The 19,023-nt window shown below is 33.2% G+C and overlaps 1 protein-coding gene across 3 annotated transcripts in view; it reads left to right on the top strand.

Moving 5' to 3' along the window:
• LOC149725892 (uncharacterized) overlaps positions 1-19,023 on the top strand; it is a 28,489-nt gene that overhangs the window by 7,174 nt on the left and 2,292 nt on the right. For 2 of the 3 annotated variants that reach the window (XM_089891647.1, XM_089891649.1), the window contains exons 14-58: positions 172-225; positions 414-467; positions 602-655; positions 968-1,012; positions 1,367-1,420; positions 1,684-1,728; positions 2,063-2,116; positions 2,522-2,665; positions 3,025-3,078; positions 3,157-3,201; positions 3,545-3,598; positions 3,715-3,768; positions 4,163-4,216; positions 4,619-4,672; positions 4,977-5,030; positions 6,161-6,205; positions 6,604-6,657; positions 6,723-6,767; positions 6,945-6,998; positions 7,327-7,380; positions 7,709-7,816; positions 8,201-8,254; positions 8,622-8,711; positions 9,359-9,412; positions 9,624-9,677; positions 10,053-10,214; positions 10,604-10,711; positions 10,893-11,000; positions 12,169-12,222; positions 12,524-12,577; positions 12,894-12,947; positions 13,014-13,067; positions 13,327-13,434; positions 13,878-13,931; positions 14,194-14,247; positions 14,527-14,580; positions 14,832-14,885; positions 15,160-15,267; positions 16,153-16,206; positions 16,536-16,589; positions 16,919-17,080; positions 17,385-17,546; positions 17,804-17,857; positions 18,054-18,219; positions 18,620-18,726. In XM_089891647.1, the coding sequence (XP_089747773.1) occupies positions 172-225; positions 414-467; positions 602-655; positions 968-1,012; positions 1,367-1,420; positions 1,684-1,728; positions 2,063-2,116; positions 2,522-2,665; positions 3,025-3,078; positions 3,157-3,201; positions 3,545-3,598; positions 3,715-3,768; positions 4,163-4,216; positions 4,619-4,672; positions 4,977-5,030; positions 6,161-6,205; positions 6,604-6,657; positions 6,723-6,767; positions 6,945-6,998; positions 7,327-7,380; positions 7,709-7,816; positions 8,201-8,254; positions 8,622-8,711; positions 9,359-9,412; positions 9,624-9,677; positions 10,053-10,214; positions 10,604-10,711; positions 10,893-11,000; positions 12,169-12,222; positions 12,524-12,577; positions 12,894-12,947; positions 13,014-13,067; positions 13,327-13,434; positions 13,878-13,931; positions 14,194-14,247; positions 14,527-14,580; positions 14,832-14,885; positions 15,160-15,267; positions 16,153-16,206; positions 16,536-16,589; positions 16,919-17,080; positions 17,385-17,546; positions 17,804-17,857; positions 18,054-18,219; positions 18,620-18,726 (3,270 nt within the window). Of the gene's footprint in view, positions 1-171; positions 226-413; positions 468-601; positions 656-967; positions 1,013-1,366; positions 1,421-1,683; positions 1,729-2,062; positions 2,117-2,521; positions 2,666-3,024; positions 3,079-3,156; positions 3,202-3,544; positions 3,599-3,714; positions 3,769-4,162; positions 4,217-4,618; positions 4,673-4,976; positions 5,031-5,067; positions 5,122-6,160; positions 6,206-6,603; positions 6,658-6,722; positions 6,768-6,944; positions 6,999-7,326; positions 7,381-7,708; positions 7,817-8,200; positions 8,255-8,621; positions 8,712-9,358; positions 9,413-9,623; positions 9,678-10,052; positions 10,215-10,603; positions 10,712-10,892; positions 11,001-12,168; positions 12,223-12,523; positions 12,578-12,893; positions 12,948-13,013; positions 13,068-13,326; positions 13,435-13,877; positions 13,932-14,193; positions 14,248-14,526; positions 14,581-14,831; positions 14,886-15,159; positions 15,268-16,152; positions 16,207-16,535; positions 16,590-16,918; positions 17,081-17,384; positions 17,547-17,803; positions 17,858-18,053; positions 18,220-18,619; positions 18,727-19,023 lie in introns of all 3 variants that reach the window. The other variant, XM_089891648.1, reaches the window with a different exon arrangement.

Raw genomic sequence — 19,023 nt, forward strand, 5'->3', positions numbered from 1 at the left:
CCATCAGGTTTTAAACAGTTAACAACTGTCTATGGGAGTCGTGGGGATAAGATTTTAAATGTTCTTTGTTTACTACCAAATGAGACGAGAAAATAGAACGAAAGGTTTCATCTCCCACCACCCGACTATATATATAATGCTTTTATGTTTATATACTGTTTCCATGTACAGGGAAGACCAGGAGAGGATGGTTTACGAGGTGAACCTGGACCTGTTGGAATCAAGGTTTGGAGCTTTATTGAAATATATAACTAACTAATCTTATATCACAAAGTGGGTATATAAGAACTTTTTAAAACTAAAATATGTAAATAAATGTTACCAAATGTGGTTATTACCCAACTGTTTCTAAATCTTTTATGTACTGTTATTATTATTTTTGGACTGTGATGTAATAATGGTGTTTATGACAGGGTGACAGAGGATATGATGGTCTTCCTGGCTTACCAGGACCAAAGGGACACAGGGTAAGTATTGTAAAAAAAATGTTATCAATTAAAAAAATGAATTTTTTTATCGATTTTTTAAGAAAAGTATTTTTAAAATTTTTTTTATTATTATTTGTAATTGTTTGAATATTAACACTTGTGATGTCACACAGGGTGAAACTGGCGGAGTTGGACCTATTGGACCACCAGGTGTCGATGGAGAGCAGGTAATATATTATTTCTATATTGTAAAAATTATTCGTTGTTTACTGGTGCTGTTACAAATGTAACTTATTTATTCTCACATAACGGGCAACAACAGTCGTAATAACACGGGTGTTTTGTTTTATTCACCTTGTACCCGCTTACAAGTTACCACATATGTAACTTATTTACCCTCGTGTGGCGGGGAAACAACAATCGTGTTCTGTTTCATACACCTTGTGCCTGTGTAACTTTTTGGTTGTTTATATTTTGTTGATTTTTTTCTGGAGTGCCATGAACTTTGATGTAATAATGAATGTTATGACATCACACAGGGAGAACATGGTGAACCAGGACCTCGTGGATTGCCTGGCGAGGCGGTGAGTGGTTTAAACTGGTTTAAACCGGATTGGAATAACCTTAACTGGATTAAAATATACATTGATATTATGTTAACAGTATATTGAATAGAAAGGGTATATGGTAAAAATATTGTAGGATATTGTCCACAAATTTTATGTATAGTATACTGATTTAATTACAAAGAAATGGTATTTTTTTAATGTTAACCGAGTATATGATAATAAATACTGAATGATATTATGAACAAAGTATATTGTCTGTAAAGTATATATTTATCCACAAAGAAATATTGCTTTATTTTAACAGAACATATGATAATAAATGTTGTATACAAAGTATATTGTATGTTAAGTATGCTGAATTATTTACAGGGACCACGTGGAGAGTTGGGACACAAGGGACCACCTGGTGTTTCTGGGCCTCCTGTAAGTATTTTAGAAAGCTATTGTATGATATTTTGAAAAAACTGCATAATATCATCTTATTTACCCAATACATGTAATAAAGACCTAATATACATATTATTGTAATTATTTTACACATTACCCATTTTTTTACCAGAAAATACAGTAACCAAGGTACATAATATTGCCATTATTTTCCCAACTTACATAAATACTGTACTTATTTACCCAGCACATATATATATAGGTACAACCTACCTAATATTGTACTTATTTCCATCCAGGGACCAAGAGGTGTTCATGGGCAACAAGGATCGAAAGGAAACTTGGTAAGTTCTAGCTGTCTGTTGCTTACACTGGATTTTGTTCTAGATGAGAAATCCAATTGCCTTCTCATATCAAATGTTAATCTTGAACTTTTTGTTAATATATTAGCACAAGTATTCTACCCTGGGAGTGCTCAAGTAGATATTGTTGTTTTGATTTTAGTGTGGAATTGTGAAGTGATTGAAAAATCAATCGCTTACAAATTGTATTTTTTCTCAGTAAAAATACATAGCGTAGGTACATTGCTTAGTAATGCCTAAGTAAGCATTACTTGCTGAGTTGCACCTCACTTTAAGCCTGGTATTTGTTCCATACTAAACTACTAATATAACACAGGGCCCACAAGGAGAACCTGGTCCACCTGGACAACAAGGAGCACCCGGGCCACAGGTAAAAAGAGATTGTTCATTATCATATGTTGCGTACCAGTATTATGGGGCTCTCAATACCCCATATACTATAGATTGCCCTGCTGTGCCTCAACAAGCTTTTTTTATAAATACAAGTTTAACTGAAAAGCCACATTGATAACACTCAAACACAAACTGCCCTGTCTGCTGGCATTGCGAAACAATCACATACGACCCAGTAGTAGTATTATATTACACCTGTTGTGACGTAAGGGCTAAAGACCAAAAGCAACGATAATAAAAATACCATTTGTGACACCATACCTAAAATAAATGATTGAATTATTACACAAATAACACCAACCAGCAGCTTATTTAACGCAACTTCTATTTTAATAAATTCTATTTTTTAAATTAACCATTTTAACAAACTTTATAATCCCAGGGTATATCTGGTCCCCAAGGGTTGATGGGTCCACCTGGAGTCAAAGGACCCCCCGGGAAGTCTGGGTTACCCGGTATTCCTGGGGCTGATGGGGTTCCTGGTCACCCTGGTAACGAGGGCCCTAGTGGGTCAAAGGGGTCACAGGTAACATAAAAATCTTATACCTTGTAACATAGAAGTATTATAACATGTAGCATAAAAATCTTATACTATGGAACATAGAAATCCAATACCATGTAATATAGAAATTTTATACCATGTAGCATAAAAATCTTATAAGATGTAACATAGAAATGTTATACTTCATGATTTGTTTTGATACCATTCATGAAGTGAATGAAACCTTGTGTAATAGCAAATATGTAATATATAAAGTTATGCTAAAACTAAATATTAAAAAATGACTTTTATTCTTTTATGATAAATCTAAATTTAGTGCCAAATGTGTTCTATGTTTAGCTTACTTAGTTTTGATAATTTTACTAAAATCTCAATATTTTCAGGGTCAATTTGGACCACAAGGGCCACAGGGTTATCCTGGTACCCGAGGTGTCAAAGTAAGTTGGAAAAATACTTTAACATAACACTTAGAAGAAAACTTGGAAGACCTGTATTTATTTTGACTTATTTTCCAGGGAGAAGGAGGAGTGAGAGGAATAAAAGGAAACAAAGGAGAAAAAGTGAGTAATGGTTCCATCTATGACATCATAGTTTGATTCTTTGTATTATAATAATACCATTTATGACATCATAGCTTGATTCTATGCTGGTAAACTCATACCGTATTGTGCTTCGGCAGCCACACTTTTATTTGACAAATTTTTTATTGGACAATTTTACTCAATTAGTTTTTACCTTAATTCTCTACTTTTCGTTGTTTTAATTAGTTTGTGATTTATTACTGTTATTGCGAAGAAATAAATGAACCTTTGTTTTGTACTTTGATACTTTGTCTTGTTATAATATTATGATCAGCTATTATTATCTATATTGTAGTAACATTAATACTAACCATTATTTCAGGGTCTCGATGGTTTAGCCGGTTTCAAAGGTGACATGGGACCTAAAGGAGATGGCGTAAGTTAAACATAGAAAAGACATATACTGTATTTTCTATATGTCTTACTGTTTGATTGCAAACTTTTTGGCATACCCAACAGAGATTGTGATTTAACAATGTGATTGTTTTTCAGGGGATTTCTGGCGCTCCAGGTCCACGCGGAGAAGATGGGCCAGATGGCCCTAAGGTTTGTTATTAAACATATAAATAATTTATTGTATAATATTTAGATAGTTAACTGTGTTTACAAAAACACTTCAATTACCCAATGCGTAAACGAAGATTGAAAAAAAATAATTATCAACATGTAATGTGTACGAAAAAACCTTTGTGTTAACTTTTCATAAATAATTCAATATTATATTATTGTGTAATAATTAGAACATTTGATAGTTAACTATGTTAACAAAATCAATTCAACTAACCAGCCTGTAATAAATAATAAATACTCGTTCAGTAATATAAATAAGTTTGTATAATTAACCTTAACCTAAGAACTAATTGTTAATGCTAATAAGAAAATCTTTTTTTAATTATTTTTTTTCTTTCATTAATTAATTAATTAATAACTTGTTAATTAGGGAAGAGAAGGTCCTCGTGGAGAAGTTGGCCCTGTTGGTTTGCCCGGTGAAAAGGTAACTAACGTAACATAGATATCATGTATATTTTGCATAACATATAAATTGTGAAACATAATAGATAACACATCAAAAAAATATATTCGTAAATTGGTTTTTAGTGAAATGGTAACTAACGTAACATAGATGTCACATTTTTTTCTATGTGGGTGAATTCCTACAGTTTGACACATTATGTAGCGAATAGTTTTGACCCATTACCCTGTCACTCGGAGTGCTATGACCTATTAGATAATCCTAACTTTCACAACAAAATTAAACCTGTTCGATTTCTGTAATGCTTAACAAAATTAATATATATAATTTTGTATAACATAGATATAGTATTAATTTGTTGTTTTCAACATAGATGGCATATAAGTTTTGCATAACATAGATAACTTATAAACACTCCCACAGGGAAAGATTGGTCTCCCTGGTATTCTGGGTTATCCTGGAAGATCTGGTATCAAGGTATGTTTATGATTAGTTGCCCTGCTTGGTCCCTAGTTTTAGGGATCATGAAAATAAACTTTATATTTATATATACTTCATAAAGATAGTATGAAGCTAAATATTTTTTGTCCTTTTTTTAAAAAAATTGGATATAACTGAAAAAGTTTAACAGTGTACTTGCTAGTTATTTGGTTGATCCAGACATTTAAAGCTAGATAGGTTTTCATAAAACTTTGTTTTAGTGTTTAAAAATATTGTTCTGGTATTCACCCACCAAAACATAACGTATCTTTTCTGTGTCTCGTTTCTACATAAAATATAGGGGTCACTGGGCAAGCCTGGAAAAACTGGACATACTGGACTCAAGGGTGACCGGGTAAGCATAGAAATAATATATTTATTTTTGTATGAAGGGCACACGGGGAACGATAGGGCGCCCTGGGTTGAGGGGGCTGAAGGGAAAGCGGGTAAGAAGGAAAGCATGACACTAACGTTTATGTGATGGACATTACATAGAATGGCTCATAATAATGGAAATTAAGGCAGTGTGGATGCAAAAACATGTACTGTGATTTCTATAACAGCTTTTCTGTCATATATTTTACAAGAATTTGTCAACTATACACAAAATCCCTCCCAAAATTAAAAACAAATATAAGTCCTTTTCATCAGGATGTACTGTGTTTTTTGAAACAGCTCTTCCGGCATGTTTGTAACGGTGTTTTAACAACAATTATATATTGTTTTCATCAGGGTAAATGACACTTAACAGCACAAAATACTTGTTGTAGACTTGTAGTACCTTAGGTGTCAGTATTTTGTGTGTCATTCACCCTGATAGAGACGACCTGTATAGGGCATTAAAACGTCACTACCCAAACATGTGTCAGGAAAGCTGTTTCAGAAACAAATGTAATATGCCCGGCATTTTCTATTCCACAAAAAGTATAAAATATGCCCGACAGCAACAGTTTATACATGCACTGTGTGGTTGTTTTTTTTCTTTAGAAACCATATTACATAGACAGTAGCGCAGCCAGAAAAAAATAAGAGGGGTTTTTAATCAAAACAATTTTCAAAATAATTTTTTTTTTTTGGTTTAAAAGGGGGGAGGGGTCACGAACTCCGAAACCCCCCGGCTGCGCCACTGTATATAGATAAAATGCAAAGCCATTCATGCCTTAATTTTCATCTAACATCAGATAGTTATAAAACAACATACGCATGACTTATTATTGGGGTTAATTTCAACTTTAGATTAACTCTCACACACATTCATGCACTCACATAAACATCATATAATATTCCACCTTTAGTAATTAACACTAACTTAATAATCTGCATGTTTCACTTGGTGGTAATTTGTAGGTGATTGGTGTTTTGTAGTTCACCTATCCACTACCATTGACACACAACCTATATTCTGTATGGCCAGGGATTCAGGCCAGATTTGGCCCATTACGCCAGAAGTTAATTGCTAATTTATTATTTAATTAATTAATCCAGGGCTTGGAAGGCAAGAGAGGTCAACAAGGTCAAAGGGGGCCAAAGGTCAGTGAATTCATAGAAACAATATATATTTTATAGAAACATCATCTATTTTATAGAAACAATATATATTTTTCACGGAAACATTATATTTTTATAGAAACATATTTTTTATAAAAACAATATATATTTTATGGAAACAATAAATTTTTATAGAAACAATATATATTTCGTACAAACAGTATATATTTCTTTTTTATATCCTTAAGAACATTTTTTGAGGCTTATTGTATGTTATAGGGGCCTATTGAGGCCTATTGTATGTACTAGGCCTATTGTATGTACTAGGCCTATTGTATGTTATTTCTTAAAACCAATTTCTAACACGAAGTTGTTTTTAGTATGCAACAGGCGATATTCAATTACCATTTAACTAACTGATTAATTAATTAATAAAACAGGGTCCACGAGGCAAACGAGGTCCGAGAGGATCTACTGGGAAATCTGGACCAAAGGTAAAAATATTTCAATATTTATTAAACATCTTATATCATGATTTATAATCTTTCTATGTTACCAGGGTGACAGAGGACAAGATGGACCGCAAGGACCAATCGGAGAAAGAGTAAGAATTCATAGAAATATTAAATATAGCAATGACATATCTATGCTTTTAATAAAACAAAATGTAATCTAAAAGTATTTATTTCTGGATAAAGCTCTCCACCGTTATTATAATGTAACATACTTGTATATTGTGATGTAATACAATGTATTGTGATGTAATACAATGAATTTACAGGGCCCACCAGGACCCAGAGGAGCAAGTGGTTACACTGGCAGCAAGGGACCCCCTGTAAGTATTTAAGTAACTGTTTGTGGTTTTGTATTTGAAGACACCCATGTTATAACTTGATAGTGAGCATGAGGTGTATGAATACACCATGTGTGTCTGGTGTATAAGAAGAAACCCATGTTATAACTCGACAGTGGGCATGAGGTGTATGAATACACCATGTGTGTCTGGTGTATAAGAAGAAACCCATGTTATAACTCGACAATGAGCATGAGGTGTATGAATACACCATGTATGTTCGGTGTATAAGAAGACACCCATGTTATAACTCGACAGTGGGCATTGGGTGTACTCATACATGCATATTATAACAACTTCCCATTAACAGGGCCCACCAGGAAAAGATGGTTTACCTGGACACCCTGGAAGTCGGGGTGAAACAGTAAGTTTGTGATGTCATAATCATGTGTTTTATATAACAATTATGCTTACCTATTGAAATATATTGTGTCCATTAATAACAGTAAAAATGCTAAAAATGTACATTATGTAACTTTTATTGCAGTTTTCTAAAAAAGTGAATATTGTATGTTTTTTCTATCTTTTAATGCACTTCTAAGCTAGGCACTGGTTATAATTATAGAATAAACAATTATTTTTATATATAACTGTTTTTCTATCTATGCTATTCAATATACACATACATTATAATAAAACACATGCACATTGTAACATATACTATATAATTACCGCTCATAACCATTACACAGGGTTTCCAAGGGAAGACTGGGCCCCCTGGACCTGCTGGTGTTGTAGGACCTCAAGGTCCAACCGGTGAAAATGGACCATCAGGGGAGCGAGGACACCCGGGACCTCCTGTAAGTTTATATTAATCGTCGCCTAAGTCTTTTTAACCCCAAAGTTTGTGCCAATAGTGAAATATGTACTAGTAATTCACATATTACAACAGTTCACATATTTTATCATATTATAACTAGAGGTTCATATAGTCTTTCTTGAACAACCCATTAGTTTTTACTGGATTGTAGAAATTGTCGATAAGTGCCTGGCCTAAGGACACATACCATTATCTAATTTAATCTATTGAACAAATCTAATTTAGTTTCCAAATTAGATACTACATGCACGGCTGTTGGTGCAAACCTAAATCAATTATTTGTGTAACATACATGTACATTGTAATGTGTATACATGTAGGTATAACATTACAATGCTTCACTATTAAACCATATTTATACCAGGGACCAATTGGAGAACCTGGTTTGTCTGGATCTGCTGGAAAAGAGGGATCTAAGGTAAAATATTTCATTACATTTGAACTCAACTATTTGTACATTTTTTAAAGATATGTCAACCCTAGAAATAATTCTTTACAAAAATTAAACCTTTCTCTCTTTACTTTTTTATACTATTTAAAAATTCCACTTCAGTTTTTAATTTAATATATAAAATCATGTTGCTTTAATTAGACCACAAATGGTATAATTATTTTTCCCTATGTACTGATAAATAACTTAGCCCTTTGATGTGGGGTAATGGGCAAATCCCAAGTACCGAAGAACCTTTCCCATACATAATAGAATAGCCCTGTGTTAAAGTATATTATCTCTATGCTTATGTGTTATATTATATCTATGTTTAATGTATATATGATCTTTATAGGGAGACAGAGGACCAAATGGACCCCCAGGAAAGATGGGTGCAACAGGTTCACCGGGTTTCCCAGGTTCAAGGGGACCACAAGGCCCTGTGGTAAGTATGGACCTTTATACAAGGCTATATATTTTGTGTTAGAACATAGGGTTAGGGGTTTTTGAACAATTTTTTAATTAAAAACAACATTTTTTTGTTTAAAAATTTTTTGAACGCTTTTTTGATTAAAAACCCCCCTTATTTTTTTTTTGGCTGCGCCACTGTCTATGTAATATGGTTTCTAAAGAAAAAAAACAACCACACAGTGCATGTATAAACTGATAGAGGTTTTTAGAAGCTGTGGGAAGTTTGGCTTATTTGTATAAGGCTTTGTGTATATTTTGTGTTAGAACATAGGGTTATGGGTTCAAGGCTCACTGATGGTGGTTTTTACAGTATATAGGAATAACAGGAGTTGTGTCAGAGTTTTTGGGTTCAAATCATACCATTGGTGCTTGCTTAAGCATAAAGTGATCCTGGGTTCAAATCCCACCCAAGTATATACAGAACGCATATATGAACCCCTGGTAGTCTAAACTAAGTATAGTGGGGTGGGGGAAGATGGGACACCTTTCCATTCTATTTTCTCGTCCAATTTGGTACTAAACAAATAACATTTAAAGAATTACAAAACTATATTTTTACAACTCCCATAGATTGTTCTTAATTGTTTACTCATTAAAGTCTCATTCCCATTTATATAACAGGGTGCTCCAGGATTGAAGGGTAATGAAGGACCTCCTGGCCCCACTGGACCAGCTGTAAGTAGAAACTATGCTATATGTTTTAACCAATAAGTTGTCTATATAAGTCTGATTGAGTTTTTCTAGCAAATTTTTCTTTTTTTTATAGTTATAAACAGTAAATACAAATATATATAATTTGTACTGTTTGTATACAGTAAAAACATTGAATATTTGTATAATATTATTTTTTTGTATATATAGTTAAAAACAATGAATTCACTTTCAGGGCGTCAGTGGTCAACGCGGCCCTCCTGGTCCCTCTGGCCAAATTGGACCTCTGGTAAGTTATATAGCATTTCTATTGTTTCTATGTTTATTATTTATAACCTACATAATGTTGCATGTCGTTTTTTATAAACTTTTCTATCAGTATAAGTTTTCCATGACAATATTTAACACTTTTAGTTTTGCAAATCAATATGCAGAACTTTCATATCAAAATCACTTTTACTTTTGTAATGGTATCATGTCCATAAACTTATTTTATGTTTTTTTTTGTTTTCTAAGTTCATTTCAAACACCTGTTACATAGTCACACAAAATTCACTTCATAATGTTATACATTCAAATATATATATATGTTTTGTTAACATAATTCATTACGAACATTGCTTCATTGTTACAATACAATTAACTTTATGATGTCATTTTTTAGGGTCGCCCAGGGTCAAGTGGGCCTGCTGGACCACCTGGTGAGAACGGAAGCCCCGGTGGACCTGGAGGCCCAGGACCTGCTGGTAGAGATGGTCTACAAGGGCCTGTTGGTCTTCCTGGTCCTCCTGGTTCCATTGGCCCAAGAGGAGAAGATGGGGACAAGGTAAATATTTAAATAAATAAATTTACCAAAAAAATGCAAAACTTGATTGAATCTCAAAATGTACAGTCCGTAGCGTTTGACTAAATGATGAAATGTACAACAGATTTGTTCAATATTATCTTGTAGAGCGGCTTAATTTGTTTTTTTGTTTGTGTGACTCCTTATTCCAATATGTAAGTCTGAAAGAGATCTTTTATCAATTGTTTGTTTTGTGATCTAAAGCACCAATGTTTTGTCTGCAATACTGTGAGACTTAGGGTTTGACCAACCTTGAGATTAGGGTTTGACCAACCTTTTGTTTAATTTGTTTATCTTTATAAGTGTTTTTATAAATATTTTAACTTGAAATGTTTTAAAAAACATATTAACACCACTCTCGTTTCCCTCAGGGTGAAGCTGGTCCACCAGGCTCCACAGGTTTGAAAGGCGGGAAAGGCGAACATGGGCCACCTGGACCTCCCGGTGAACAAGGAAACAGTGGAGAACCTGGACCTGCTGTAAGTTGTATACTAAAAAAAATCTATGTTTATATTTTTTTTATGTTTTATGTATTTTTCTAAAGTTTTGCCATTAAAATCTTGTTTATAAGGTAATAAAAATGTTTTTTTTATCAAACTACAATAGAAAATGATGATTTTATGTTTTTACTATAATTATATATGTTTTCCATATCACCAGGGTAACGATGGTGAACCCGGGGCTCGGGGTCAACAAGGTTTATATGGAGAGAAGGGTGATGAAGGGGCTAGGGGATTCCCCGGACCCCCAGGACCCCGTGGCTTACAGGTAAATATGCTGGGTTAAATTTGTGAATTAATTGATAATGTTGTAAGTACATAAATAGTTGTATGTGCAACACTTCATAGAAATTTAATGTGCAACACTTTATAGAAATTTAATGTGCAACATTTCATAGAAATTTAATGTACAACACTTCATAGAAATTTAATGTGCAACACTTCATAGAAATTTAATGTACAACACTTTATAGAAATTTAATGTGCAACACTTCATAGAAATTTAATGTACAACACTTTATAGAAATTTAATGTGCAACACTTCATAGAAATTTAATGTACAACACTTCATAGAAATTTAATGTGCAACACTTCATAGAAATTTAATGTACAACACTTTATAGAAATTTAATGTGCAACACTTCATAGAAATTTAATGTACAACACTTTATAGAAATTTAATGTGCAACACTTTATAGAAATTTAATGTGCAACATTTCATAGAAATTTAATGTACAACACTTCATAGAAATTTAATGTGCAACACTTCATAGAAATTTAATGTGCAACACTTCATAGAAATTTAATGTGCAACACTTTATAGAAATTTAATGTGCAACACTTCATAGAAATTTAATGTGCAACACTTCATAGAAATTTAATGTGCAACACTTCATAGAAATTTAATGTGCAACACTTTATAGAAATTTAATGTGCAACACTTCATACAAATTTAATGTGCAACATTTCATAGAAATTTAATGTGCAACACTTTATAGAAATTTAATGTACAACACTTTATAGAAATTTAATGTGCAACATTTCATAGAAATTTAATGTGCAACACTTCATAGAAATTTAATGTGCAACACTTTATAGAAATTTAATGTGCAACACTTCATACAAATTTAATGTGCAACATTTCATAGAAATTTAATGTGCAACACTTTATAGAAATTTAATGTGCAACACTTTATAGAAATTTAATGTGCAACATTTCATAGAAATTTAATGTACAACACTTCATAGAAATTTAATGTGCAACACTGGATAAAGATGAGATAAATCTATATCCATATATTAGTGTATTTTACATAATCTGATACAATTTCTTTAACATGATAATTGCTAGCAGATTCCAACCCTGTAATAGGCCATAACTTATACAGTTTATGCAGCTCTAATAGAAATCATATAACTTTGTGTTCCTATCTTAGGGTATTCCCGGAACTTCTGGCAACAAAGGTGACTCAGGAGATGCTGGACCTTTGGTATGTTATTTTTATTGTACTGTATATAGTGTGTCTATGAGTATATGGTGTGTCTGTTATAACAGGTGTAATATTTTCATTGATTTGTTGGTATTTATATTTATATATATATAGGTAATATGATTATTCATTGTTTAATGTGTTTTTGTTTTTTATTCTTTATATGTAATGTTATTTATTAATAATTTCAGGGCATTATTTCCTTTACTATAGTTGAGTTTAAAATTTAATTTAAATATGTATATTTTTTGTTACATTTATATGCTGTCTATGTTTGTATAATAGTGTTTCTATGTTTCAGGGACCACCTGGCCCTCCCGGACAACGAGGCCCCCCTGGTGTTCAAGGTGCCGATGTAAGTAACATAACATAGAAATAATATATATATATATATATATATATATATATATATATATTTATGTATATACCTTACGCTTTTAAGTGACTGTAATGAATTCTGTGAATCTGGTCCTGATCTAGTACTCATGAAGTTGGACGATTCTTGTAAAGAATAACAGCCAGGATCAAGTGATACAAAATAGACCGATGATACCATTTTTTGTTTAACTTTTCCTAAAACTTAATCATATGCTTCTATACTGCTTAATAATCTTAGAAAACATAGAAATGTATTATAGTAGGCAACTCAATATTGTTATTCTATTACACAGGGACCTCTTGGCCCCCCTGGTACTTATGGACAACCTGGCAACGTTGGAGACAAGGTATTGTGATGTTTATATGTTTGTTTATGATGTCATAATGACCATTATTAACCCATTGTTATGTAGGGTGAACCTGGTAATGTAGGAGCACCTGGTATTCCTGGAGATTCGGGCCCAATGGTAAGTTGATGTAAGGTCTACTGTGTTTTGTAACTACTTTGATTTGTAAAACCTCGTACAGCAAAACTGCGAATGGCTAATTGAATCAGAAAAAATCAGAAATACAATAAAAAACACAGAAATAAACTATAAAACAGTATCTTTACAACCCCCATAGACCATTGTTAATTGTTTAAAACATGATCAGGATATTTGGATGTGTCCTGCCTTCCACTACCCTACCATATATAATAATCAATAACGTTTAATTCAAACTTAGGGACCAAACGGAGAAGCGGGACAAAAGGGTGAAACTGGGCCATCGGGACCACAAGGTGAAAATGGACCAAAAGGACCTCGCGGAGATGATGGTCCTAAAGGAGAACCTGTAAGTTTGATAGCCTTGTAATAAGTTTGATTTGGATGTTATAATTTAATTGAAGCTGTGTATATCATGACAGTTTAGTAAATAGAATCTGAAAATAATTTTGCTTATTTTAGTATTCCAAGAACTTACCTTCTGGCATAAAATTAATGTAAAATAATAAAACAAATGTTTAAACATGAACTTTATCTGTTATGCACAAAACTTAGGGAGTCCATAAGTTTGATTTTTCCATTAGTTTGATTGGTATATTATGTACCAGTAGGTCAAATAGTGATAAAGTAGTGTGAAGCAGTATATAAGATAAAAGTTGAAAAATATAAATCTAGAAATACAGTAAATATCTACCATGTACAAGACTTGGGGTGTCAGTAGGTTTAATTTTATATTAGAAACAATGTATTATGCCTGGTAGCAACAACAGAATAATAATATTTCACTTTCAGGGACCCATCGGCCATCCTGGAGACCCTGGTGTGGCTGGTATTCCTGGTACAATGGTAAGTCTATTAGAACAGAATTATATTTAATAATATTTTATTGAAACATATTTATATTTATTGGTATTTTATTAAAACATATATACTTACATTTATTGGAAAATATTAAGTCTATTAGAAAACATACTTATTCTTTTATGGTTGTTCATATCCATTACAATAGTGATAGTTTATACATTGTTTACATTCGTTGTATCGTTTATTGTTAATTCCCTTTCTTCCTTTTTTTTCATTGTGTTTATTTTATATTATTTCTATATAGGGAGACGAAGGACCACCGGGTGACGTTGGTGACACGGGAGCACCTGGAGAGCCGGTGCGTGAATAGTTTTTACTTTTTTTTTTTTTTTTGTGTGTGAAAACACTTTTGTGTTTTAAGCTTTAAAAACTATATGTCTTTTATACAGCATAAAATTTTGGGTTAATTTATATGTTCACGTTTTTTTTAATTAAAAAGTTTGCAAATATGTCATATGGCCCTTAACTTTTGCTTTAATTTTAGTTTTAAATAATTTTTTTTTAATTTTTTTTTATAAAAAAACTAATTTTTAAAATTTAAAATTTAGTTTTAAATCTCGTTGTATTTATTTTGTAGGGACCTCCTGGACCCATCGGTGAGGTTGGACCTTCTGGTGGCCCTGGAAGACGGGTAAGTCATTGTTCTATATTATTTTCATAATTTTCTGGTTTTTATATATTGAGACAGTCATTATAACACGGGTGTTCTGTTTCATACAACTTGTGCTTGCTTACGAGTCACCACATATGTAACATTTAGTGATTTTTATGAGTGCAGTTAGGTGTTTTGCTCAAGGAAACATAAGCCCACAATGGTAGCTTTGCCCCGGCACATTCTATATTATTTCTATGGTTTTGCAAGATTTCTATGTTTATTTTTAGGGACCTGCCGGTAACCCTGGAACTGAAGGACGATCTGGAGAGAAAGGAGCTAAGGTCAGTGTTGCCAGATTTAAAACCAAGCAGTGTTGCCAGATATTTTATGTTTTCCAGTGTTTCCTTACAAACCGTAAATTGATATTGTTTAAAACTGTTTAATCATAAAACAAACCTTTCATAGCATGGTATTTTCATGCTATGTTTGCCCGATTTTACAAATCTACTGTTAAATAAAACTAGAGTTATCATTTTTTTTGCTGGGACCAACCCTGCAGCTATGCCCCTATTCATTTTCAGTGCGTCTACATGTCCTAATATAATTTATAAACAGGGTGAAGCTGGTGGTATTGGACCTGTAGGCGAACCTGGTGCCCATGGACCTCAAGGTAAACATGGAAAACAAGGAACTACCGGTTTGCGTGGATTGCCTGGCCCTGCAGTAAGTTCTAGCTTATGTACCCTTTTAAAATGCTATATATATGGCCCTGCAATAAGTCATAGCATATGTACCCTTTAAAAATGCTATATATATGGCCCTGCAGTTAGTCATAGCATATGTACCCTTTAAAAATGCTATATATATGGCCCTGCAGTTAGTTGTAGCCTATATATCCTTTAAAAATGCTATATAAATGGCCCTGCTGTTAGTCATAGCATATGTACCCTTTAAAAATGCTATATATATGGCCCTGCAATAAGTCATAGCATATGTACCCTTTAAAAATGCTATATATATGGCCCTGCAGTTAGTCATAGCATATGTACCCTTTAAAAATGCTATATATATGGCCCTGCAGTAAGTTCTAGCTTATATATCCTTTAAAAATGCTATATAAATGGCCCTGCAATAAGTCATAGCATATGTACCCTTTAGAAATGCTATAAATATGGCCCTGCAGTTAGTTGTAGCCTATATTTCCTTTAAAAATGCTATCCTACTGCTATATATATGGTCCTGCTTTCAGTTATGTAACTTGATAGTTATATACAACTCGTAAAATTAATAAATACATTGTCAGCTTTTATTACCTTGCTTAAGTTACAACTTATATAAATTAAAAAAGAGTGTGTTATATTACTCCCATATGGCCCTACAGCAAGTTATAGCAAGGATATTGTAGTTATATTTCTAGGAATATATTATACAATTGCATTCATTTTAAGATGTTTCCGTATAAAATATGCTTAGCTTCTTACTAAGTATTAAACCATCTCTATTAAAGGTTTAGCAAACTTACAGTTACTGGTTATAACTAATATTTACTTTAACTTGTATTTAAATACCGGTTATGCCAAACCAAATAACAATAAACTTTTTGTCCAGGGTGCACCCGGGTTGCCTGGTAATGCTGGAGCTGATGGCCCTGTTGGACCAATGGTAAGAACCCCATATTAGTTAGGTCATAGGTGGTATATAATATAAGTGTTATGGTGAGAATCACATATAATATGAGTGTTTGCTATCTATTACATATTTGAAACTGTTATAAAATATAGCTGTCATATAACATAGGTCTTGTATAAGTAGTTTCATGTAATATAGATGGCATATAATATAGCTGCTATATAACATAGGTGTTTGTTATCTAATACATTAATTGCCTTTGTTTTATATGTCAGAATATTTGGCATGGAAAACCTGGACTGAGTTTTAACTTGACCTTCATAAACATTTTTTCAAAGTCTTTAATATAATCTTGCATAAAGGGACCTACTGGTTTGAAAGGAATAAAGGGAGAAGTTGGCCCCGGTGGTGAAAAGGTATTTATCTTATTTCTATTAAACAAAAGACTGGTTATGTCATTTTAGGCGAAATATTTATATCTCATTAAATGCAATTGGTTGGACTTGATTTTTGTCTGTTGGATAATTCATAGCAATTCATCATGATAAATTCTCCTAAAAATAACTTTTTTTTTTCTATAATAACATATTTCAGTAAAAATGACATAAAATGTTTTTTTTTGTTTTTTCTGTATTAACATATTTTATAACCTTTCTATAACTCGATAATTTTATAACATTTTATAACTCCATAATTTTATAACATTTCTATAACTTCATAACTTTATAACATTTCTATTACCCAGGGTCACCCTGGTTTGATCGGTTTGGTCGGACCCCCAGGTGAAGAGGGTGAGAAGGGTGAACGTGGACCCCATGGTAGAGATGGACCCCCAGGGGTTAAGGGTGACGATGGAAGACCTGGCCCCGCTGGCCCAATAGGGCCAATGGGACCACCTGGGTTACCGGTAAGTAGGGGATTAATTAGTATAACTAATTAAATTAGTATAGCTAATTAAATACTTCACAAAAAACTGTAAAACATGAATAAATCTTAAACTAGATACATATTTTACAATACCTGGTTTTGCCGCCAAGTGGGATGTTAATTGGTTGATTGGTTAATTGCTACAGAAACTAGTAACAAAACCAAATTGAATCTGAAAATGTAGAGTCCAAAGCGTTTTAACCAAATGATAAAATGTGATATAGCTACATTCTACTATTAAATATTATTGTCTGCGGTTTTTTGAATTTTATCTTTGTTTCTAGGGTGGAGTTGGAATGAAAGGAAATAAGGGAAGCTTGGGACCCACCGGCCCCAAGGGAGATGAAGGTATCCAAGGGCCTCCTGGCCCTCCTGGTCCACCCGGCGAAGTCTTCAATGCAGGAGCACTTAGAGCGCCGAGCTCAATCAAGGCTCGTGCAAGAAGGGTAAGTGTTCGTATTTAGATAAATGTAATTTAAATGTGCTTCACAGTTCATACACCTCGTGTCTGCTTCAAGTACCACGTATTTAACCTATTTATCCCTGCATGGCGGGGCAACGACAATCGTTATAACACAGGTGTTCTGTTCCATACACCTCATGCTCGTTTACAAGTTACCACATGTTACTTTGTGGATGATAATACACCGCCTCCCTTGTGTTTAGTCACAATTGTTAATTGTTGTTTATTATGACATCACAGTCAGCTGAGGAGGAGACAGAAGGTGCCAGAGTGAAACGCCAAGCTGTGTTTGAGGTAAAGTTCATTAGGTCTAATACTTGTATAATGCACTTTATTTGGTAACCATGAAGTTTTTTTGATAATTTAAATATATACGGTTTGGTAACCTTAAAACTCACCAACCTAAATTTGTAATGTTTTTAAAAATATTCTTCATATAGTTGTAACAATGGCCTTTATTTGTTTAACAATGGAGTTTATTTGATCACAGGAGAACATGGTTGATGATTATCCACAAGGCTTGGAGGAAATCTTCGGGATGATGGAATCAATTAAGATGGATCTACAAATGTTGAAAGAACCAATGGGACGAACCAGAGAAAATCCTGGCAGGACTTGTAAGGATATCTGGTACTGTCATCCAGACTTTGCTTCAGGTAATGTGAATGGAACTTGTATATATTTGAGTGGTTGGCATGGATTGTCGTTATAACATGGATGTTATACCTCCTGTTCGCTTACAAGTTACCACATATGTAACTTGTTTATCCTCGCATGGCGGGGCAATAACAGTCGTCATAACACGGGTGTTCTGTTTCATACACATCATGCCCGCTTACGAGTTATCACATATGTAACTTATTTATCTTTGCGTGGCATCACAGGGCAACATCAGTTGTTATAACATGAGTATTCTGTTTCATACACATACTATAACAGGTCTATAAACCATAGAAATATTATACCAGAATTATAAACCATAGAAAAATTATACCAGAATTATAAACCATAGAAATATTATAGCAGAATTACGAACTAATAGAAATATTATACCAGGATTATACTGGATCGATCCAAACGGTGGATGCTCGGCAGACGCCATTGAGGTCTGGTGTGATTTTGAGGCAGAAGGAGACACTTGTCTCAATCCTCTCACGGTTACCGTAAGTTTAGATTTCAACAATAGTTATTTTAACCATGGATTGTCAACACCACTGTATGAAAGCTATTCCAGCATATTATTGACTTCATCAGTGTTTTATATTATATAAGAATTATTATCCTTTTTGCATGGTCACTTTTATGCGCGTAAGTACTCGCATATTTACTCGCAAAAACAAAGTTAACACGCATAACGTCATAAGCGTGTCATCTGCTGTAGGAGGTTGGTTGTTACTCGCATTATGCGAGTAAAGAAAAGTATATTGAAAGTACAGTTTTACTTTTAAGAGCCTAATCTT

Source organism: Ciona robusta, chromosome 13, assembly GCF_009617815.1.
Source record: "Ciona robusta chromosome 13, ASM961781v2".
In the NCBI taxonomy this organism is placed as follows: Eukaryota; Metazoa; Chordata; class Ascidiacea; order Phlebobranchia; family Cionidae; genus Ciona; species Ciona robusta.